This window comes from Bombina bombina, chromosome 3 (genome assembly GCF_027579735.1).
Source record: "Bombina bombina isolate aBomBom1 chromosome 3, aBomBom1.pri, whole genome shotgun sequence".
NCBI lineage: Eukaryota > Metazoa > Chordata > Amphibia > Anura > Bombinatoridae > Bombina > Bombina bombina.
This window is the reverse complement of record NC_069501.1, coordinates 198,206,029-198,231,727: the sequence shown is the minus strand read 5'-3', so window position 1 is coordinate 198,231,727 and position 25,699 is coordinate 198,206,029. Positions and strand designations below refer to the sequence as shown.

Below are 25,699 nucleotides of genomic sequence, written 5' to 3'. Positions count from 1 at the left end.
AAGGCAGAAATATACGAGCGTAACTTCTAGGTTACGCCGTATATAGGATACCAAACCCGCGCAAAATTTGGCGTCGCCGGCTTTAGCGGGCGACGCTGCATATCGGATCGGGCCCCAAGGGCACAGATTACAAGAAGAGCACAAAATATCGCTTACGTGAGTGTGATATTTGCACTCAGTAAATGTTGAGCGCAATGAGAACATGACCTCGTCCATTGGGAGCCTCATTCTGATGCTGATAGACACAATACAGAACCTAGAGCAGCAAACGGGTTAAGTCGCACAGCAATGGGCAGCACATTTAAAATATACATATATATATATGAATATATACATATATATTTATGTGTTTATATGTGTATGTACACATATTAACGCATACATATATATGTATATAATCATATACCTATATATTAACAGTGAAATCACAGAGCCTATAGACCGCAATGTAAAGGCACTTTTCAGTGCCCTTTTTTTTTTAAACACCCCACATCCGCTCACTTTCAGCCCTTAAAACTGCTTTGTGCAGTTATTATTTAAAAAATTAAAAGGGTAGATATTTTTCATTTTAAAAAAACAACGCTGCACTTTTTGGGGGCAAGTGGGAGACATTATTTTGAGGGAATTTTGAAAATTAACCAGAGATCTCATCTCACTTGTGATGGCTGGTTATTTACTTTGCGCTCGTAAACGGGTTAATTTGCCTGTTTACGTGCACGTGATAAATTAGTGCTCCACTTGTAATCTAACCCTAAATAAATGCTAGATAGAATGATGCATTCAAAGAAAAGATTAGTCTGAGAATAACATGTTAATATATTTAAAATGTTGCATTAGCTTTTTACTGAGAATATAAGTGTCTACAAAACAATGGGAGCTGCCATGTTGTAACTTAGGTTACCTTCTCTGCTGTGGCCAAATTGGGACAGTTATAAATAGGTCACTAGAGTGTGCAGCCAATGGCTTTGTTGAATATATCAGTGCTCTGCACTTCCATTTCTAACAGGAACTTAAATGCTCACAATTTCAAATGGAATTACAGGAAAAGGTGACAAAATAAATAATGAAAGTATATTGCAGAGGTTTTTTATATATGCAATTTATCAATTTATATTACCATCTCAAAGTGTTTAATATCCCTTTAATGATGATGTCTGTTCTTATAAAATTTACAAATATAGACAAATATAGAAAGTAATACAGTGTTACATCTTACTGTTTCGTCCTATATTTTAGCCAGCAAGAGCAGCATTCTAAATTCCAAGCATTTTTCAGATATTTTTCCTATTAGTTAAATTCAAAATACATTTAAAACTATGTAAATGAAGAATGTCTTGTATTATTCAAAATTTAAAATTTTTCACAATTACAGTATATCTCATAATATATTGCACATATCTTATGAATTTCTATTATTGGTTTAGCTGCCATGTTTTACATACAATACCATTTTTTTTATAATTTTTTTTATTTCTTTCATTTAACTATATTTTTTCTGTTATTTTTTTTCTAATGTAAAAATGTTTCCAAGTCGATCTGGGTCTATTCTTACTGTCATTGATTATGAAACCATAAAAAAACACCCAAGCTGACAAATATGATTTTATGATTAATTGGAAACTGATTTGAATTGATCCCAGTGCCTGTATCATCTGAAAATGGCATAAGGTTGTGCACCGTTAATGTAATAGAGATTACCTACACTTGATATAAAGTTACAAATTGCTACGTTTATTGAGTTTTATTATTTATAAAATTGTTTTTATGGTTTTCCTTTAGGACACACAACCTGCGTGGAATCTCTTGCGTCTGCTGGGGTCAGTGTGCAGCAATATGTAAAACACCTGGGTACACCACTTTATCTTGCCTGTGAAAATCAAAAGGTGGATACTGTTAAGAAGCTTCTTGAGTTTGGTAGGAAATAGTGTTCTATAATTTGCTTTCTTGCTGAAATATTTTCCACATTTAAAGGAGATTATTATGCACCATGTCCTAAAGCTAGTTTGTAGTTATCATCACTATAGATAAATATGATTGATGTCGAACTGTCCTGCAGTCTTGTCCTCTGCTCTTACACAAACAATCCTGTTAGAGTAGGGGTTGTCTATTAGGTGTTGTCTATTACCCTGTTGGTATCATATGGGTTATAACATGGGTTATTGCGATAGCTGTTTTTAGTCTTTTACAGCTTGAAGAAAAATCAAGGAGCAAGCAACAATTACTTTGGCAAGTAAAAATGTTGGAGACTGATTACAAGCAAATTTGTCTGTTTGCTGCGGAGCCTGTGCTGTAAATAAAAATAATAAATAAAGACCTTTTTTTTACATATGGCTAAATCTATCTTCAATCTGTTTCAGTTGAATTGGAAAGTTTGTCTCTGCCATCACTGAGAAAAGGTTTTGGTGATTTTGTCAATCTCTTTAATTTTTTTACGGCTAGATTTAGAGTTCGGCGGTAAAAGGGCTGTTAACGCTCCGCGGGTTTTTTTCTGGCCGCACCATAAATTTAACTCTGGTATCGAGAGTTCAAACAAATGCTGCGTTAGGCTCCAAAAAAGGAGCGTAGAGCATTTTTACCGCAAATGCAACTCTCGATACCAGAGTTGCTTACGGACGCGGCCGGCATCAAAAACGTGCTCGTGCACGATTCTCCCATAGGAAACAATGGGGCTGTTTGAGCTGAAAAAAAACCTAACACCTGCAAAAAAGCAGCGTTCAGCTCCTAACGCAGCCCCATTGTTTCCTATGGGGAAACACCTCCTAAGTCTGCACCTAACACCCTAACATGTACCCCGAGTCTAAACACCCCTAACCTTACACTTATTAACCCCTAATCTGCCGCCCCCCGCTATCGCTGACCCCTGCATTACACTTTTAACCCCTAATCTGCCGCTCCGTAAACCGCCGCCACCTACGTTATCCCTATGTACCCCTAATCTGCTGCCCTAACATCGCCGACCCCTATGTTATATTTATTAACCCCTAATCTGCCCCCCACAACGTCGCCGACACCTACCTACACTTATTAACCCCTAATCTGCCGAGCGGACCTGAGCGCTACTATAATAAAGTTATTAACCCCTAATCCGCCTCACTAACCCTATCATAAATAGTATTAACCCCTAATCTGCCCTCCCTAACATCGCCGACACCTACCTTCAATTATTAACCCCTAATCTTCCGACCGGAGCTCACCGCTATTCTAATAAATGTATTAACCCCTAAAGCTAAGTCTAACCCTAACACTAACACCCCCCTAAGTTAAATATAATTTTTATCTAACGAAATAAATTAACTCTTATTAAATAAATAATTCCTATTTAAAGCTAAATACTTACCTGTAAAATAAATCCTAATATAGCTACAATATAAATTATAATTATATTATACCTATTTTAGGATTAATATTTATTTTACAGGCAACTTTGTAATTATTTTAACCAGGTACAATAGCTATTAAATAGTTAAGAACTATTTAATAGTTACCTAGTTAAAATAATTACAAATTTACCTGTAAAATAAATCCTAACCTAAGATATAATTAAACCTAACACTACCCTATCAATAAAATAATTAAATAAACTACCTACAATTACCTACAATTAACCTAACAATACACTATCAATAAATTAATTAAACACAATTGCTACAAATAAATAAAATTAAATAAACTATCTAAAGTACAAAAAATAAAAAAGAACTAAGTTACAGAAAATAATAAAATATTTACAAACATAAGAAAAATATTACAACAATTTTAAACTAATTACACCTACTCTAAGCCCCCTAATAAAATAACAAAGCCCCCCAAAATAAAAAATTCCCTACCCTATTCTAAAATACAAATATTACAAGCTCTTTTACCTTACCAGCCCTGAACAGGGCCCTTTGCGGGGCATGCCCCAAGAATTTCAGCTCTTTTGCCTGTAAAAAAAAACATACTATACCCCCCCCCCAACATTACAACCCACCACCCACATACCCCTAATCTAACCCAAACCCCCCTTAAATAAACCTAACACTACCCCCCTGATGATCTTCCTACCTTGTCTTCACCATGCCAGGTTCACCGATCCGTCCTGGCTCCAAGATCTTCATCCAAGCCAAGCGGGGGCTAGACATCCACTGAAGAAGTCCAGAAGAGGGTCCAAAGTCTTCCTCCTATCCGGCAAGAAGAGGACATCCGGACCGGCAAACATCTTCTCCAAGCGGCATCTTCTATCTTCTTCCATCCGATGACGACCGGCTCCATCTTGAAGACCTCCAGCGCGGATCCATCCTCTTCTTCCGACGACTAGACGACGAATGACGGTTCCTTTAAGGGACGTCATCCAAGATGGCGTCCCTCGAATTCCGATTGGCTGATAGGATTCTATCAGCCAATCGGAATTAAGGTAGGAATTTTCTGATTGGCTGATGGAATCAGCCAATCAGAATATAGTTCAATCCGATTGGCTGATCCAATCAGCCAATCAGATTGAGCTCGCATTCTATTGGCTGATCGGAACAGCCAATAGAATGCGAGCTCAATCTGATTGGCTGATTGGATCAGCCAATCGGATTGAACTTGATTCTGATTGGCTGATTCCATCAGCCAATCAGAAAATTCCTACCTTAATTCCGATTGGCTGATAGAATCCTATCAGCCAATCGGAATTCGAGGGACGCCATCTTGGATGACGTCCCTTAAAGGAACCGTCATTCGTCGTCTAGTCGTCGGAAGAAGAGGATGGATCCGCGCTGGAGGTCTTCAAGATGGAGCCGGTCGTCATCGGATGGAAGAAGATAGAAGATGCCGCTTGGAGAAGATGTTTGCCGGTCCGGATGTCCTCTTCTTGCCGGATAGGAGGAAGACTTTGGACCCTCTTCTGGACTTCTTCAGTGGATGTCTAGCCCCCGCTTGGCTTGGATGAAGATCTTGGAGCCAGGACGGATCGGTGAACCTGGCATGGTGAAGACAAGGTAGGAAGATCATCAGGGGGGTAGTGTTAGGTTTATTTAAGGGGGGTTTGGGTTAGATTAGGGGTATGTGGGTGGTGGGTTGTAATGTTGGGGGGGGGGTATAGTATGTTTTTTTTTACAGGCAAAAGAGCTGAAATTCTTGGGGCATGCCCCGCAAAGGGCCCTGTTCAGGGCTGGTAAGGTAAAAGAGCTTGTAATATTTGTATTTTAGAATAGGGTAGGGAATTTTTTATTTTGGGGGGCTTTGTTATTTTATTAGGGGGCTTAGAGTAGGTGTAATTAGTTTAAAATTGTTGTAATATTTTTCTTATGTTTGTAAATATTTTATTATTTTCTGTAACTTAGTTCTTTTTTATTTTTTGTACTTTAGATAGTTTATTTAATTTTATTTATTTGTAGCAATTGTGTTTAATTAATTTATTGATAGTGTAGTGTTAGGTTAATTGTAGGTAATTGTAGGTAGTTTATTTAATTATTTTATTGATAGGGTAGTGTTAGGTTTAATTATATCTTAGGTTAGGATTTATTTTACAGGTAAATTTGTAATTATTTTAACTAGGTAACTATTAAATAGTTCTTAACTATTTAATAGCTATTGTACCTGGTTAAAATAATTACAAAGTTGCCTGTAAAATAAATATTAATCCTAAAATAGGTATAATATAATTATAATTTATATTGTAGCTATATTAGGATGTATTTTACAGGTAAGTATTTAGCTTTAAATAGGAATTATTTATTTAATAAGAGTTAATTTATTTCGTTAGATAAAAATTATATTTAACTTAGGGGGGTGTTAGTGTTAGGGTTAGACTTAGCTTTAGGGGTTAATACATTTATTAGAATAGCGGTGAGCTCCGGTCGGCAGATTAGGGGTTAATAATTGAAGGTAGGTGTCGGCGATGTTAGGGAGGGCAGATTAGGGGTTAATACTATTTATGATAGGGTTAGTGAGGCGGATTAGGGGTTAATAACTTTATTATAGTAGCGCTCAGGTCCGCTCGGCAGATTAGGGGTTAATAAGTGTAGGTAGGTGTCGGCGACGTTGTGGGGGGCAGATTAGGGGTTAATAAATATAACATAGGGGTCGGCGATGTTAGGGGCAGAAGATTAGGGGTACATAGGGATAACGTAGGTGGCGGCGATTTGCGGTCGGAAGATTAGGGGTTAATTATTTTAAGTAGCTTGCGGCGACGTTGTGGGGGGCAAGTTAGGGGTTAATAGATATAATACAGGGGTCGGCGGTGTTAGGGGCAGCAGATTAGGGGTACATAAGTATAACGTAGGTGGCGGTCGGCAGATTAGGGGTTAAAAATTTTAATCGAGTGGCGGCGATGTGGGGGGACCTCGGTTTAGGGGTACATAGGTAGTTTATGGGTGTTAGTGTACTTTAGGGTACAGTAGTTAAGAGCTTTATAAACCGGCGTTAGCCAGAAAGCTCTTAACTCCTGCTATTTTCAGGCGGCTGGAATCTTGTCGTTAGAGCTCTAACGCTCACTGCAGAAACGACTCTAAATACCAGCGTTAGAAAGATCCCATTGAAAAGATAGGCTACGCAAATGGCGTAGGGGGATCTGCGGTATGGAAAAGTCGCGGCTGAAAAGTGAGCGTTAGACCCTTTAATCACTGACTCCAAATACCAGCGGGCGCCCAAAACCAGCGTTAGGAGCCTCTAACGCTGGTTTTGACGGCTACCGCCGAACTCTAAATCTAGGCCTAAGTCTTTTTCCCCTATTGAGTGTACAGCTTATATAACAGTGTAAATTTCCTGTCCCCTCAAAATAACTCAGGATAAAATTTAGAAACTTTTTAGATTAGGTGTTTTTTGTTGATTGTAGATGTGTAACAGATTTTGGGGGTCAAAGTTAGAAAAAGTGTGATTTTTTTGCATTTTATCATCATATTTTATAATATTTTTTATAGTAAATTATAAGATATGATGACAATAATGGTATATTTAGAAAGTTCATTTAATGGGGAGAAAACAGTATATAATATGTGTGGGTACAGTAAATGAGTAAGAGGAAAAATACTACTAAACACAAACACAGCAGAAATGTAAAAAGAGCCCTTGTCCTTAAAGGGACATTATACACTCATTTTGTCTTTGCATATATGTTTTGTAGATGATCTATTTATATAGCCCATAAAGTTTTTTGTTTTTTTTTATAGTTTTGCTTATTTTTAAATAACATTGCTCTGATTTTCAGACTCCTAACCATGCCACAAAGTTTGATGTGAATACCGTCAGCTACCTTCTCAAGCTTGCTCCTGTTTGTGTAAAGGGTCTTTTCATATGCAAAAGAAGGGGGAGGGGGGTGTCTTATTTCCCACTTGCAATGGGCTTTCCAGCTACCTTTTCAACAGAGCTAAACTGACAGCTTCTAAGTAAGTCTTTAAACAGTTTTATACTGGATTTTTATATCAGTATCTGTGCATCTTGTTCTTTATAGTAGTGTCTATTACATGCAGTTATATGAAAATGAGTGTATACTGTCCCTTTAAGGGAAGGAAATTAAAAAATAACCTTGTCTTTAAGGGATTAAAATCTGAAAAGGGGGGAGGGGGGGAAAAAGGGGGGGGGGAGGGGGAAGGGGGAGTGAGAAAAAGGAAAGGAAGCTATATGAGTAAGATCATATGCATAACAGGCCATTACAGTATTCCCCAGTGTTGGCATTATTTCAAAAGACATTATGATGTTTAAGTGAGGAGGAGATGTATAATTAAGAGAAAACATGTTATATTTGAAAAAGCACAAACTGTAACATCAGCAATACAGTAAAAAAAAAAAAAACAAAACACAGTAACAGAGAGTGTGTAATGAACATACTCCATTGGAGGATGAGAGGGAAAGAGAAGGAGAAGAGGAGAGGGGGGAGCAGGGAGGGGGAGAAGAGGGAGGGAAAAGGGAATCGAGGGGAGAAATTATGTACACACCAATACACTCAGTGGGCCATTAGTGTTAGCATAATAATATAAACTGTTTCAGCAACAATACAACAGAAAACTTGTCATTAAAGAGGGGCGCACTTGCGGGAAACTTGGCATTCTTACAAGAGACATAGTAATGCCGAAGTAAGTATGTTGGAATAATAAGATTTAGTATAGCACAAACTAATTCAACAAAAAGTCAACAAATAACCTTACCGTGGTGGGGAGTGCGCAGTAGGCAAACATTATTGGGGGGAGAGGGGGAGGGAGGGAGGGGAAGGGAAGGGGAGAGGGGGAGAGGTAGGAGCGAGAGAGGTGGGAGTATTGATAGAGGGATATTATGCGCACCTAGTCCCGGGGGACGCTTCCAGGATTGACAGAAATGCAATAAGCGCTACAGTGTTCGAATATTGCACAAGGCAATGTAATATCACAAGAAGGATACTAGGTCTTGCAGATTCAGGAAACAGTTCCGTCCGTTGTGACTGTTAAAGTCGCAGAGTAGAGGCAAAATTATTTCAGGAGATTGAAGATTTGTCTCTAGAATTGACAGGTTGTTGTGGAACATCTTCCTCAATAGAAAGATTTTCAAAGAAAACCTGGGCATCCGATCCCGGCCTGAAAATTAATGTCTTGTTGTGCCAGGAGGCAATTAGGGACACAGGGAAGCTCCATCGGTATGGAATCTTGTGTGCTCTCAGTTTTTCCGTGATATGTGACAATTCTCTTCTCTTTAATAAGGTGGTTGGAGAGAGGTCCGAGAAAATCTGTAGCGCTTCACCAGCATGATGTATAGGTTGTTTGACACGTGCTGTCAGGATTATTTCTGCTTTTCCTGGAAAGCAGAAAAAGAACAAAAGAAAAATTTTTTGAACCTCAACTGCAGGATTAAGAATAAATTGTATGTGTAGATAGGCAGATATCAGATACAAATATATAACTAGGTCACAACAGGTGTTTAAAGTGTATCAAGATATCAAGATATCTGTCTGGCATATAATATAGGTTCAAGCTGAACAAGCAGCTTAGCAACAGAGGTGCTTCTATGCTCAGTGCTATTCAAGTTACCAAATGCAAAAACAAACTTGTAGGATAAAAATTAAGTGCGTAATTATAAGTGAGAATTATATAGGATATTTGAACTAGACTTGAGTATTAGATTTCTAGCAGATTAAATTCCCTTTTTGAGATTGACAAGTATACAGTACAAAGTAGTAAATGTAAGACTAAGAGTATTCAATAGGCTGATAATTGTTGCAATCCTATTTGTTGTTGTATGATAGAATTACGTTAAAGTTCTTACTTGCCGTGTAAGGTGATGGTAAGAAAGTGACTGGAAAATCTTACCAAGTAGAAGTATTGTGCAAGTCCGTTTAGGTTGTAGGCGGTATAGGCTGCTAGCAAAGTTGTCCGTTACCGGAGAAAGCTTGCGGAGGTGAATCCGGAATTGCAGGGTAAGTTCCGTTGGCGTGTGACGTCACAGCCGGCTCGGTTTTAGCAGTGAAACTCTGTCAGGCGTAGCACCAGGTAAGGAGGGTGATTCCTTCACAAGATGAGGCACAGAGACAAAATTCCAAGCAACTAACAATAGGTTAGTTGATAATTTATACAATGTGTGTGGGTGGAGTTACAAGATGGGTGCAAGGATATAAACAGCAAAGGATGAACAAAGAGTTAGGTCAGTATAGAATCATGACACGTGCACACCTGAGGATTTCCTCCTTATCTTTAAAATTTAAAAAATGGCCAATAATGTCTCTAGGAGGTGCCTTGGGGGGTGGTTTTGCCCTAAGTGCTCTATGCGCCCGTTCCAGCGCTATCTCAGGTGAGGATGGGAGTGTCTTTTAAAGTGCGAAATAGGCTCTGCAGGTAGCCCTCAATTGCCGGGAGGTGGATGGTTTCAGAATCAGAAAACCCTCTAATTCTCAGATTATTACGGCGGCCTCTGTTGTCGAGGTCTTCTATTTTATCAGACATTAGTTGGATGGTATCTGACTGCCGTTGTATTTCTGAATGCATTTGCATGATAGAGGTGGAAGTTTCAATGTGTTTTGCTTCTGACTGTGTAACTCTGATATCCAAGGAGTTGATGTCTTTCTTCAGCTCATGAAATAGGTTTCTCATTTCCTTGATGGCATTTTTGATGTCCTCCTTAGAAGACAAAAGCTGCAGATCCTCCCTAGTGATAGGCTGTGAAGCTGGCGGATCAATGCTTTGCTAAATAGGTGAAGAAGCATTTTGACTGTCATCCATGCTGTTGGAAGACTCTAAACTAGTGTGATCTATTTGCTTAAGGTATACACTAAGTGTGCGCACAGGGGTGTCTTTATCAGGCTTGGACTGCCTTTTACAGGGCATAATTTCATTGCCAGTATGGCTGACGGAATTAGTAAAGCTGAACAGAGTTGCAGTAACTTGCTAAAATCTCCCACGTGGGAATTAGGCCTGAGCCCAAACAGCAAGTGTTCTGTAGTATGTTTCGCACTTTAGTTGCAGACTATAGATCAGAGGGTTACCTAGTTCTAAGGCACCTTGAAGTAGCACCTAAAGGGTGTATATGTTAAAAGATATATGGAGCTAAATGCACTGGTAGCTCGTAACAAAAGCCCACTCTGTCTGTAATATGTAGCTTTCAATAAAAACCCACCGTGTCTGTAATGTGCCTTTGCAATATAATGCAGTAGGATTAAAGTAGTGCCTCCTACAGTTAATGTCCTTTATACTATGGCACCGGAGTCCTCCATGGTCTGTTAGAGGGGTATTATGAGTGAGTAATTGCCCCAGGTCTCTCTCCAGTATCAGCTTATCCTGCCAGGACTCGTTTTCTTTTTTTCTTTTTTTAAGTGACCTATGGAGCCCGGTATACTAAGCATCAGGATGTGTGACACGCTAGGGCCGACAGCATGGCCGGTCGGGCGGGCAGACAACTGTACTTTGTTTAATTGTGGTCAGCAGATATCCTCCGGCTGTGTGAGCAAGGTGCGTAGAGATCTCAGACCCGACACTCGATTACTTTCTTATGGTGTGAAAGGCTTCTGGCCTCCCAGGGTGTAACGGCTGTATGCTTCTCTGCTCCTCCACTAGCTCCAGATGTTACAGACAGTTCTGATTTTCACACTGTGGGCTTGTAGGCAGATACGCTATATGTTCCCACTAATAAATAAGGGGTTTGGGGAAGGTAAATGCCATAAGTATACGACGTACTATCCAGGGATTTAGGAGCTTACACAAAAGTCAGCCATCCGCCTGCGTGGCTTAGCTCCGCCTCTCGTCTCGTCTGATCTTAGTATCTTCCAGTTATTTCTCAGTATGGTAGAGAACTTATTCTTGTCCGCTGAATAGGTGGTAGTCATAGTCATTTTCTCTTTCTTGTTACCTTCTTCTGGTGTATCTCCAATGATGCCTTTTTTAACCGTTGAGATGTGTTGTTGTAACAATTTGTTACGGTAGCCCCTTTCAATAAAGCGCTGTCTCATTTCTTCGGTTTGAATTTCTGCCTGTTCAGTATTCGTGTTGTTCCTCCATACCCTATAGAATTGTGACTTTGGAAGTTCTGGGGGGTGGCAGCTTGAAGCTTCTAGGAGTGAGTTCCTGTCGGTCGGTTTTCTATATAGGGTTGTACCCAGTTTGTTGTTATCCTTATATTTTTAGGTCTAGGAATTCTATTTCTGTTTTGCTGTAGTTCATTTTGAATTTCAGGGCAGTGTGCTCGCTGTTTAATTCATCAAACCATCTTTGTAGTTGTTCTTCGTTGCTCCTCCAGATAATCAGCAGATCATCTATATATCTCTTAAAATATAATATATCTGGTTTATTGAAGCTTTCATACCCTTTATTCTCAAACTCTGACATGAATAGGTTAGCGTATGATGGGGCCATGCTGGATTCCATCACTGTCCCCATCAATTGTAGATAGAACTGTCGTTCAAACTGGAAGTAGTTCTTCCTGAGGCAACTCTAACGTATGTCCAGAATGAATTCCATAGGTGGCCCTATATAGGGGTATTTCAGAATTTGTCTTCTGATTGCTGCCAGGCCTTCGGGGTGGGGGATAACCGTGTATAAGCTAGTGACATCCAAGGTCACTAGCACATCATTGGTATTTATTTCCAGATTTTTAAGGGATTTGATCACATCTCCTTAATCTTTAATGTATGTGTTACAGACTGTCTACATAAGTAGCAAGGTGTTGTAATATATAGTTTACTACAGATACAATGGGACGTCCTGGTGGTTTTCTTAGATCCTTATGGATTTTTGGCAAGGTATAAAAGATTGGTGTCCTTGGGTAGTCTTTTATTAGGTTTTATAGAGTCTGTTGATCGATCCTGTTATCCTTGAAAGCTCCCTTCAGGTATTCGTTTATTTCAGACTTGAATTTTGAGGTTGGGTCTCTTGGTAGTTTGGAGTATGTCAGGTTATTGTTCAGCTGAGTGTTGATGTCCTTCTGATAGTAGTGGTAGTCCATAATTACTATAGCACCTCCCTTGTCGGCCCTTCTCACCACTATAGTATTATCCCCAGTCAGTTTTTTCATAGCTGTTCTTTCATTCTTAGTATATGTATTAAGGAGTGAATAGAAAATATTCTGCTATTTGAAGAACATTGGAATGTGAAATAATAATTTTTCATGTCCAGTTAGTGCACTTGAGGAAATGCGATTGGTTTGCATGAATTGTTGGGTATAATTGTTTTGTGCTGCATTGAAGTTTATGTGGGAATACGTTAACAGGGTTGCAATATTCGAAGTTCAGCTTTTTGCAAATGTCAGGTTAGCGTGAGAGCAAAAACTTTTAATATTTTTTAAAAATAATGTATTTAGTGTATGGAACCCAACTCCCTGATCCCCCAAACAGCTCTCTAACCCTTCCCTCACTAGGTGCCAGCATCTTAGGTATTGGCAGCTGTCTGCCAGTACCCAATTTATATTTTTTTAATTATTATTTTTATTATTTATTTAAAAAAAACTTTCTGTAATGTAGTGATCCTACCCTCACCCTCTGCCCCCAACTGATTGCTTGGAAAATCCCCCTCCCTCACCTTTTTTCTATAGAGATGGGGAACCCTTTCCTCAACCTCCCTCACCAAGCATTCTTTTTCTGTAGGAATCCCCCCTGCCCTCTCCCATGTCACTGTTTGCATCTGCCATCTGCTTCATATGGTAACAGGAGTGCTGCCAGACTCCCTTATGAAGACAGATCCCTTCTCCCTCTGGCTTCAGTCTTAGCTGTCAGAGCTGACAGCTGGGACCGCAGTATGAGGGAGAAGGTTGGATGTAGCTACTAAATCAACGGTGTTCTCTGGGCAAAACACCCTGTGACATAGTAGCTGTGTTTAATTGGCAGAAAGAATGTTTTATACTTTTGCTTGTTTGACATTTTTTTTAACCCTTACATTTTATGCTAGGTCTTCACTCACACTAATTTTTTTTGCGCTCAAGTGAATCCATTTACTTTACACTTGTAATATGCACGTAAGTTAGCATGGATGCGATATTGCTTATAGCAACCAATGCTAACTTTAGCCTACCAATAGTAATTTAGATGCTGGTACTTTAAAATTTAATAACCCTTTCTTCAGAGACCAACTTCCAGATTAGCTCATATTTCATGATGAAACACAGTTGCCTAGATTACGAGTCTTGCGTTAGCCTTAAAAAGCAGCGTTGAGAGGTCCCAACGCTGCTTTTTAATGCCCGCTGGTATTACGAGTCTTGAAATGACAGGTGTACCGCTCACTTTTTTGGCCAGACTCAAAAATACAGCAAATCCATTTACGTCAATTGAGTATCCTATTTTTTCAATGGGATTTGCCTAACACCGGAGTATTACAAAAAGTGAGCGGTAGACCCTCTCCTGTCAAGCCTGGTACCGCATTTTAAAGTCAGTAGTTAAGAGTTTTATGGGCTAACGCCGTAGTATAAAACTCTTAACTAAAGTGCTAAAAAGTACACTAACACCCATAAACTACCTATTAACCCCTAAACCGAGGCCCCCCCACATCGCAAACACTAAAATAAAATATTTAACCCCTAATCTGCCGAACCGGACATCGCCGCCACTATAAAAAAATATTAACCCCTAAACCGCCGCACTCCTGCATCGCAAACACTAGTTAAATTTTATTAACCCCTAATCTGCCGTCCCTAACATCGCCGACACCTACTTACATTTATTAACCCCTAATCTGCCACCCCCAACATCGCCGCAACTATATTAAATGTATTAACCCCTAAATCTAAGTGTAACCCTAACCCTAACACCCCCCTAACTTAAATATAATAAAATTACTACAATTAACTAAATTATTCCTATTTAAAACTAAATACTTACCTATAAAATAAACCCTAAGCTAGCTACAATATAACTAATAGTTACATTGTAGCTAGTTTAGGATTTATTTTTATTTTACTGGGAAGTTTGTATTTATTTTAACTAGGTACAATAGTTATTAAATAGTTATTAACTATTTAATAGCTACCTAGTTAAAATAAAGACAAATAAAGACAAATTTACCTGTAAAATAAAACCTAACCTAAGTTACAATTACACCTAACACTACACTATAACTAAATTAATTCCCTAAATGAACTACAATTTAATACAATTAAATAAAATGATCTAAAGTACGAACCCCCCCCACTAAATTACAGAAAATAATAAAATAATTACGTTTTTTAAACTAATTACACCTAATCTAATCCCCCTAATAAAATAAAAAATCCCCCCAAAATAATAAAAAGCCCTACCCTATACTAAATTACAAATAGCCCTTAAAAGGGCCTTTTGCGGTGCATTGCCCCAAAGTAATCAGCTCTTTTACCTGTAAAAAAAAGTACAATACCCCCCAACATTAAAACCCACCACCCACACACCCAACCCTACTCTAAAACCCACCCAATCCCCCCTTAATAAAACCTAACACTAACCCCTTGAAGATCACCCTACCTTGAGAAGTCTTCACCCAAATGGGTCGAAGTCCTTAACGAAGCAGGGTGAAGTGGTCCTCCAGATGGGCAGAAGTCTTCATCCAGACAGCATCTTCTATCTTCATCCATCCGGCGTGGAGCGGGTCCATCTTCAAGACATCCGACGCGGAGCATCCTCTTCTTTCGACATCGACTGTAGAATGAAGGTTCCTTTAAATGACGTCATCCAAGATGGCATCCCTTCAATTCCGATTGGCTGATAGAATTTTATCAGCCAATCAGAATTAAGGTAGGAAAATCCTATTGGTTGATGCAATAGGATTGGAACAGCCAATAGAATGCAAGCTCAATCCTATTGGCTGATTGCATTGTTCAGATCAGCCAATAGAATGCAAGCTCAATCCTATTGCATCAACCAATAGGATTTTTCCTACCTTAATTCCGATTGGCTGATAGAATTCTATCAGCCAATCAGAATTGAAGTGACGCCATCTTGGATGACGTCATTTAAAGGAACCTTCATTCTACAGTCGACGTCGAAAGAAGAGTATGCTCCATGTCGGATGTCTTGAAGATGAACGCGCTGCGCACCGGATGGATGAAAATAGAAGATGCCGTCTGGATGAAGACTTCTGCCCGTCTGGAGGACCTCTTCTTCCTGGCTTGGATGAAGACTTCTGCCCATCTGGAGGACCACTTCTCGCCCAGCTTCGTTGAGGACTTCGGCCCGGTTGTGTGAAGACTTCTCAAGGTTTTTATTAAGGGGGGATTGGGTGGGTTTTAGAGTAGGGTTGGGTGTGTGGGGGGTGGGTTTTAATGTTGGGGGGGTATTGTACTTTTTTTTACAGGTAAAAGACCTGATTACTTTGGGGCAATGCCCCGAAAAAGGCCCTTTTAAGGGCTATTTGTAATTTAGTATAGGGTAGGGCTTTTTATTATTTTGGGGGGCTTTATTATTTTATTAGGGGGATTAGATTAGGTGTAATTAGTTTAAAAAACTTGTAATTATTTTATTATTTTGTGTTATTTAGTGGGGGGGGGTTCCGTACTTTAGATAATTTTATTTAATTGTATTTAATTGTAGTTAATTTAGGGAATTAATTTAATTATAGTGTAGTGTTAGGTGTAATTGTAACTTAGGTTAGGTTTTATTTTACAGGTAAATTTGTCTTTATTTTAACTAGGTAGCTATTAAATAGTTAATAACTATTTAATAACTATTGTACCTAGTTAAAATAAATACAAAGTTGCCTGTAAAATAAGATAGCTTCAATATAACTATTAGTTATATTGTAGCTAGCTTAGGGTTTATTTTATAGGTAAGTATTTAGTTTTAAATAGAAACAATTTAGTTAATGATAGTAATTTTATTTAGATTTATTTAAATTATATTTAAGTTAGGGGGGGTTAGGGTTAGACTTAGTTTTAAGGGTTAATAACTTTAATATAGTGGCGGCGACGTTGGGGGCGGTAGATTAGGGGTTAATAAATGCAGTTAGGTTGCGGCGACATCTGGGGCAGCAGATTAGGGGTTAATAAATATAATGTAGGTGTCGGCGATGTTGGGGGCAGCAGATTAGGGGTTCATAAGTATAATGTAGGTGGTGGCGGTGTCCGGAGCAGGCAGATTAGGGGTTAATAATATAATGCTGGTGTCGGTGATGTCGGGGACGGCAGATTAGGGGTTAATAAGTGTAATATTAGGGGTGTTTAGACTCGGGGTTCATGTTAGGGTGTTAGGTGTAGACATAACTTTTATTTCCCCATATGAATCAATGGGGATGCGTTAGGAGCTTTACGCTGCTTTTTTTGCAGGTGTTAGGTTTTTTTTTTCAACCCGGCTCTCCCCCATTGATTCCTATGGGGAAATCATGCACAAGCACGTTTTACCAGCTCACCGCTACCGTAAGCAGCGCTGGTATTGAGGTGAGATGTGGAGCAAAATTTTGCTCTCCACTCACTTTTCTGTGGCTAGTGCAGGGTTTGTAAAAACCCGTAATACCAGCGCTGTCTGTAGGTGAGCGGTGAGCATAAAATGCTCTTTAGCACCGCACAGCCTTACCGACAAAACTCGTAATCTAGCCGAGTATTTTAATATTTTTATAAATGTTTTGTACATTATATCCCCATTAAAAATGAAAGAAGTAGATTACTGGTAATACTAATAGATATGAGCACAAATCATGCCATTTTTGCATAGAAATGCAATTATAAAAGTTGTATCACAAAATATTTCAGTGGACGTGTTTTAATTAACATAGATACAATATTGTTTTCTATTCCCAGGTGCAAGTGCAAATGTTGGTAAAGATCTGGACTGCCCTTTACACGTAGCGGCAAGGAATGGCAACGCTGACCTGGTAAACCTGCTCTTTGACTTTGGAGCAAATGCATATTGCATAAATGCTGAAGGAAAACGGCCTTCGGAATTGGTTTCCCAGCACTGCAAGCTAAAGAACATTTTTCAGACAAAAGAAGGTATATTTTTAGCAAGTAATTCCCCTGCAAAGGCAAATAGTAAGGCTGGTGTAAAATATTATTTTAATGTCTCACTTTCTAATCCATCAGTATTTCCATGTGAAACACTTTAAATAGGTTCTACACAGGTTTTCCAAATTCAAAGGCATTCCAATCCCTAACAAAGCCTTGTGTAGATGATCTAAAGACAAAATATAAAAAGACAAAAGAGAGGCGTCTGTGTGTATTGATAGCCAAAAAAATGTGAACACAAAGAACAAATCCCTATTAGCAGGTTACTCACATTTTAATAAGCACTCAGTCAGTGCTATAAGGAGCAGACCGGGTATTTATACAGCCACCCAGCTGATTGGTCTCCAGAAGTCAGGAGCAACCAAATCTCCCAGCCAGATACTCCCAGAATATGGAAAGACAAAAAAAGACAAGAAAAGAAGCACCTGTGTGTATCGGTAGCCAAAAAAATGTGGTAACAAAGCAAACTCATAATGCAGGGTACTCACATTTTATATGAGCAATCAGACCGTGCTATCAGGAGCAGACTGGGTATTTAAACAGCCACCCAGCTGACTGATCTCCAAGTGAACAGCAGATTATCCCAGCTTTAAACTCCCAGTGGGGACAATTGGTAATTATACAAGATACAAGGTTACAAAACATAAAAACAATTTATGAAAAGATAGTATAAAAACAGGAACCCAGAGGTAGGGTATGCTAGCTAACCCTCCTCACAATTATGCAACGCGTTTCTCAGCGCTTCAGAGCACTATTTCATCAGGCATAAGGTACTGGCTGAAATAAGCCCTTAAATACAAACACTTTTACCAATCAAGAAAAAAACAATTAAGGAGAAAAACACCTGGTCATCTCCCTCACAGGGGAGGAAACCCAAAGTTCTGAGCCTATTGTTTAGAGTGCATACTAGTAACAGATTTGACTAACTCTAATAGGTGCAAACATGGGGAGTATATATATATATATATATATATATATATATGCATATGGAAAAAAGGCACTCACTGGTTCAGAATAAAATATAACATTTAATAGTTTAAGTTAAGAATGCATGACGTTTCGGAGGCATTCCACCTCCTTTCTCAAATGCATGATACAAACAGTTTGAATGTACAAAAAGCAGTATAACACATACAATACCCCTTCACCTTAAATAACCCAGTGGCATCTGATGGCGCCAAGCCGCAGCCGCGGCTCGCATGGTGCAGAACCGGAAGTCATGTGACCGGAAATTACGTCATCTACGTGAACCACGTAGTGACGCCGGTTGCCATGGTGACAACTGTTTGTTGTCTTACGATATACACGGACAATGAGGAAGTGTCAATCTAATAGAATACATGTACTCAACTCGAACATTGTGAAAAAAATCCTCTTGTCAATGTTATAAAGTGCTATAGAATACTGCAGTTAGCCATAAATCAGAGTACCAATGTATTAAAAACAACAAAGGTAGTTGATCATAAGTGATCAAATATAATATAAAATAAAAACATGAATATGGTGGACATGCAGCAACTTTTTAATTATACACTAGGTTTGTTTAGCTAATGGTAGACATATATGCAATACCATATTACCATCAATGATCAATTATATGAGAGATGGGAAAAAACCTCATCATCAACCATCCCAAATCTTAGATAATAAATAGTATATACACACATGTCCACAACCAGTTAATTTGTGTGTTCTTAGTGTCTCCTGGAATATGGCAGAAAATACCTGAGGACTTATGAACTAAAAGAGATAAAAAGTCATATTTAAAAGTCATTGATAATGGATATGTTTTAAGATAGAATGAGCAGTTATAATCCATATAGAGAGGTTAGATCAACTTGCAGTATAAAATGGCGAGAAATCCAGCATGGTATTTAATCCCCTAGGTGCTATGGTATCCAAAGTATAAATCCATCTTTTCTCCATTCTTAGAAGTCGATTGCCCCTGTCACCTCCCCTTGTCAACGGTGGTACTTGGTCAATCATCATGGTTTTTAAACTCGATACACCATGTTTATGTGTGGCGAAATGGCGTGCTACTGGCTGATCAGAGTCGCCATTTTTGATGGCTTCCCTGATCGCACAGCGATGATTGGCCATACGCTCCCGAAATGTAGTGACCGTTTTCCCTATATAGACAAGGGAACAGGGGCAAATCAGCATGTAAATCACATGGGTACTCATGCATGAAAGTCTGTGTTTGATTTTATAGCGCTTGTTTGTATGTGGGTGCTGGAAAGTGTCACCTTTAAGCATGCTGTCACACGTGACACAGTCACCACATTTAAAGCAGCCTTTTTTGTTGGATTTTAGCCAAGTAGTATTCTCATAGCACCTAGTTGGATCCGTTTTCACTAGCAAGTCCCGCAAGTTTTTCGCTCTTCGGTATACCATTCTAGGATGTTGTTGTTTCACGAATGGTAAAGACTTATCTGAGTGCACCAAGTCCCAATGTTTAGAAATTGCTCCAGCAACTTTTTGGTGCATTGGATCAAATGTAGTTATGAAGTTGATCTTCTCCTCTGAATTATTTATTTCTTTTGTTCTGATCACATTGTCCTCAAATTGTTTTATGGCTCCTTCCTTAATGTCCATAACCATCTTTCTATCATATCCACTTACAATCAATTTCTCTGACATCTCATTCAGTTGTGTTGTTCTATTTTGTGCCTCAGTGTTGTTGCGCAGAACCCGAGTGAGCTGGGAGGCTACTATACCTTTCTTCTGGTGTGTGGGATGATAGCTCCGTGCATCTAATAAAGAATTGCGGTCGGTAGGCTTGGTATAAAGGGACGTACCAAACCTACATACCTCTTTATCAATTACCTTAAAAATATTAAGGTCCAAAAAGTGTACTTTATCAATGTCATATTCAAGTTTAAATTTGATTGGGCTAGATAGACTATTTAGGCCATATACCCAAGATATCAGGGTTTCCGGGGTCCCACGCCAAATCAAAAAAATGTCATCAATATATCTCGTATAATACACCACCTCTACTATGTCCTGGGGCAGCATTAAAAAATGCTCATACCAGGACATGTAGAGGTTAGCGTACATGGGAGCCATGTTTGATCCCATGGCAGTCCCCGAGATCTGCAAGTAGAAGTCCCTTTCAAATTTAAAATAATTCTTTTCTAAACAAATCTGTAAAAGGTCCAACAAAAACTCAATGGGAGGTCCCTTATACAGATGAGATCCCACCACCATGGACCTGACAGCCTGCAAACCTCCCGCATGAGGGATGGAGGTGTATAGGCTATCCACGTCCATGGTGACTAGGATGTCATCAACTTGTAGGGAGTCAAAAGCCCTCAAAATTTTGATTAGACTAGGGGAGTCCTGTAAATAAGCGAATGTGTCCTTGACAACTGGTTGAAGGTGATGGTCAATATATTTCGCTATGTTAGAAAACAATGAACCCCTGGCAGACACAATAGGTCTGCCAGGGAGTTGGTCAAGTGTCTTATGGACTTTGGGTAACAGATAAAGTACTGGGACTATGGGAGAGTCCACAGTTAGAAAATCAAATTCCTTGTCACTCAAGACACATGCCTCCCTTGCAGATCTCAGGGACTGATCAATTTGCTTCTTAAATGCAATTGTGGGATTGCCCTTCAGATGTATATAAACTTTGTTGTCAGCTAATTGGCGTTGAGCCTCCTGTCGGTAATCATGGTAATTCATAATCCCTCCCCCTTTATCTGCGGGTCTTATGATAATTGACTTGTCATCACTCAAATCCTTAATCTCCCTATACTCATCAGGGGATAAATTAGAAAAGCCTGATGTGGCCTGATCCATATCAATGTCATGACAGATCATACGTGTGTAACCTTTGATAGTTGGGTGAGTGGTAGCCGGTTCAAAAGTAGATTTAGGCTTAAAAGTAGATTCATCACAGGTAGTTATTTCTTTATCCTTAAAAAAATCTTTTAGTTTTAACTTCCTCTGTAGACTATGTGCATCTACAATTTTGTCAAATTTGTCACATTTGGGGGTCGGTACAAACGAAAGACCACGATTCATATAAAAATAAGCCCTTAAATACAAACACTTTTACCAATCATGAAAAAAACAATTAAGGAGAAAAACACCTGGTCATCTCCCTCACAGGGGAGGAAACCCAAAGTTCTGAGCCTATTGTTTAGAGTGCATACTAGTAACAGATTTGACTAACTCTGGGGAGTATATATATATATATATATATATATATAAAAATATATATAGAAGATCATTATAGAAAATCTATACTAAAGTAATTGTTAGTATAATACAAATTAAATAACGTGTTTACTGTGACTTGATCAGTGAAAAGAATAATATTAACAACATTGTGACATAAAAAGATCCAATTCTGATCTATTGTTAAGATTCTCATACCAAAATCGTTCAAATGTGTACTAAGAAAAATTAGGAGGGTACTTTTACCAGCCTCTCCTGTTTAATAGAACCTTGTGTAGACCCCCTTATAACAAGGTTTTCCATGTGAATTTGTGGTACAATAACATATTCTATAATATAAAACACGGTTTTACCAGGCACCAGTAATAAGATTAAAGCAAATTTATTTCTCCATCTTAAAACATATAAGTACAAAAAAGGGCTGACGCGTTTCGGCTTCCTAGCATAGACCATCAATATCTTCTTGTGTAGGGGCAATTCAAAATCAGTTCTTCTATCCCCTAGATAAAAAAAACACAGCATATTTTGCAGGATTTTTAGACGGTTTAAATTCAACCACTTTGACTTCTTGAAAGCAAGTCTGGCCTGTTTTTAACAGCGCATTTTTGTTTACACAAATGCATCTATCTGTGCTAAAGTTTTTGTGTATGATCAGTTAATATGTTAATAATTTGTTTGATAAAGAGTTAAAAATATTGCTCAAATCCCTCTTTTATACTCACATTAAATACAGTCATCAGAATGTGCATTTTTAATTTTAAAGGAATTATTGTAAATCAAACTTAAAAAACTGTGATACTCATATAATTTCAGTATATTTAACTACAATTTCGTTATGTCCTTTACTAATCTTAGCATTTTTACTCAGCTGCAGCTCATAAAATGGATTGAAATGGCTTAAGATATAAAGAAGCTAAAAATGGGTGAGCTTACATACAATTTTTGGCACATGAATCCTGATGGATTGGTGACCAATAAGATGCTTCTGGTATCTGTTTTATGAAGACTAATTCATATAGATTTGTTATTTGTTTTCTTAAAGGGATAGTCTACTTTAGAATTGTTATTGTTTAAACAGATAGATAATCCCTTTATTACCTATTCTGCTGTTTGCATAACCAACAAGGTTATATTAATACACTTTTTACCTTGGTGATTAACTTGTATCTAAGCCTCTGCAGACTGCCCCCTTATTTCAGATCTTTAGACAGACTTGAATTTTAGCCAATCAGTGTCCCCCCTTTAGTAACGCCATGGGTGAGAGCACAATGTTATCTATATGGTACACTTGAACTAACGCCCTCTAGCTGTGAAAAACTGTCAAATGCATTGAGATAAGAGATGGCCTTCAAGAGCTTAATATTAGCATATGAGTCTACCTAGGTTTAGCTTTCAACTAAGAATACCAAGAGAACAAAGACAATTTGATACTAAAAGTGAATTGAAAAGCTTTTAAAATTGCATGCCCTATCTGAATCATGAAAGCTTAATTTTGACTAGACTGTCCATTTAAGTTACCAAAATCGTGTTATACTGCTCAAACATTGTTCTTTGTTAATATATTAAGACAAAACCCTCATGTTTTAATGTGAAGGTGACATTAAACAGTTTGTAATTACAAGACCTTTCTTTCACTTTGCAATAGGTTAACATATAACAAAAGTGTTAATGTTTTAGAACAGATTTACACCTTGATTTATGCAGTTTTTTTCCAATGACCAAACTCCACTTACCACTTTCCTGATTTGCCAAAGGAAATCTCACATCTCAATTATCTTTCTATTCCTAGTTCAGTCAAGTGTTGTACAGATAACTATGATTTCATAAAATTAACAAGTTATAAATGAATGTCTTATAAGTGTATTTCTTGATAAAGACATGTTTTTTTCATGTGACTTCATATAAATTCATTTAATATAGTTTTTTGAAATAAGAAAACGGGGGGAGTACTACATATTTACTGTACACACACGCACACACATATATATAGATCTTTCCAAATAAATTAACATCTTGTTAGCTGCAATCTTTTTTCAGTGACCAATCTCTCCTCACCACTTTCCTTATCTGGAGGAGCCGATCCAGACTTGGTACTGGAGTAGAGAACTGTAGCTGCTGTCATTATGTTAGTGAAAATGTAATTGATGAGTAGTATCTCACCCAATACTCACTCCTGAAACCAATTAGAAACAAATATGTAGCCAGATTATATTTGTAAAGCCACATTGTACACTTACAATTCTCAGAATTGGAAAGCCCACAGTCTGTTACAAGAAAAAAAAAAAAACAATATACTGATACTACTCATACCTGAGCATTTTAGATCACCCATCTCAAAGTGTCCCTCTAGATATAAAATCGGGGAGAATTACTTAAAAAAAAAAAAGATATAAAACTTGGATATATAAAAAACAGTATTTTTCACTTGCTTTATAAATATAGAAAAGTCAGCCATTAAAGGGTTACTAAACCCAGATTTTTTTTTCTTTAATGATTCAGATATTGCATGCAATTTTAAGCAACTTTCTAGTATACTCCTATTATCAAGCGCTATCCAGGGTTCTGAACCTAAAATGGGCCGGCTCCTAAGCTTTACATTCCTCTTTTCAAATAAAGATAGCAAGAGAATGAATAAGATTAATAATAGGAGTAAATTAAAAAGCTCCTTAAAATTGCATGCTTTGGGGCCTATTTATTAATGTCCGCCGCACATCGATAAATGCCGACAGCATACGCTGTCGGCATTTATGATTGCACCAGCAGTTCTATTGAACTGCTGGTGCAACGCCGCCCCCTTCAGATTTGCCAGCAGGGGGTGTCAATCAACCGGATCATATTGGATCAGGTTGATTTTTGGCGATGTCTGTCCACCGCCTCAGAGCAGGCAGACAGGTTATGGAGCAGCGGTCTACAGAGCTTGATAAATATGCCCCTTTATCTGAATCATGAAAGAAAAAAATTGGGTTTAGTATTCCTTTACCCTACAGATAACATGGGCACAAATTATAAAGTCACTTGAACATAATAATATGTATGAATGGAATCTATGTATATATATCCACCTGTCTGTGTGTCTTTCTGCCTATCCCTATATCTATCATCAAGTTGTCTGTTTCTAAACACACCCCATACTGGTTTTTAACTTCATAAAATTAACATTTATTAAATTCTTCTCTCCCCAGGGCCAATGTCGTTGATGCAGATTTGTCGCATTTTTCTCCGAAATTACTTTGGACAAATAATCAATGCTAGAATACATGAATTTCAGCTTCCAGATTCGTTAAAACATTTTCTTTTATATAAGTAATATATAATTTTGTATAGTTTTAATGTTATATCACAAAAAATACATAAAAAAAAAAGAAAATATTCATTTCAATGTGCCATAATCCCAGAGTTATTCAGGCATATTCAGTCACTATGAAAAGAATAAATGATAATACTTGCTGCATCTATTGATGAGGGATTTAATACAGGTTTCTTCCAATGTACGGTCGGTACGCAGCACTGTGTTACTAAAATCTTTTTACTGGGTTATGAATGAATGAATGTTTCAGAGCATTTGTTTTTACAATGAATGTAGTGTGCATTGTCTTTTCTAAACAAATGCTGAACAATTACATTCTGACATCTATTGTTTTTAAAAGATGATAAATATCCCTATTTTGAATGTGACATTTAAGATTTTAAATTGTGTATTCAATTGTGGCCTCTGTACTAGTCTAGAAAAAACAGCATTCACATGGTTAAATTTTGCTGTATTGTAGGTGATCGCTATTTCAAATTTTAAATTCAAATATTTAACTGTAAAATCTGAAACATTCAACAGAGGAAACTGTAATCAAGGGAAAAAAATAATTTCAAGAAAAACATTAGCTATGACTGTCATGAGATGCAGGACATATGCAGGACACAGCAATGATGGTACAACTCTATTTTATTACAGAGCATAGCAATACACATCCAGACAGGTTGATTGTACTAAAACTAACTGCGACACAGACACCGGACCTAAGCCCCGCCCACCAGCTAGTGACATCACATCCTGCTTTCATCACATCTTCCCCTTTTTCAAAGGCAAAGCATACATTCGCATATATTAAATAACAAGGTACACCAACAGGGTATACAACAACATTTTGTTTTAGAACATTATAAGAACAGATAGATTAGAAAACATGAACAAATAAATTACATCCTGACT

At 38.0% G+C, this 25,699-nt stretch overlaps 1 protein-coding gene across 3 annotated transcripts in view; it reads left to right on the top strand.

Annotated features, from left to right (window-relative positions):
- The window catches only part of ASB9 (ankyrin repeat and SOCS box containing 9), an 82,706-nt gene extending 57,334 nt beyond the window's left edge, over positions 1 to 25,372 (top strand). For 2 of the 3 annotated variants that reach the window (XM_053706069.1, XM_053706070.1), the window contains 3 exons: positions 1,780 to 1,914; positions 17,107 to 17,298; positions 24,678 to 25,372. In XM_053706069.1, coding sequence (XP_053562044.1) covers positions 1,780 to 1,914; positions 17,107 to 17,298; positions 24,678 to 24,802 — 452 coding nt within the window. In that variant the 3' untranslated portion in view covers positions 24,803 to 25,372. Of the gene's footprint in view, positions 1 to 1,779; positions 1,915 to 17,106; positions 17,299 to 22,363; positions 22,419 to 24,677 lie in introns of all 3 variants that reach the window. The other variant, XM_053706071.1, reaches the window with a different exon arrangement.
- The last annotated feature ends 327 nt before the right edge of the window (positions 25,373 to 25,699 follow it).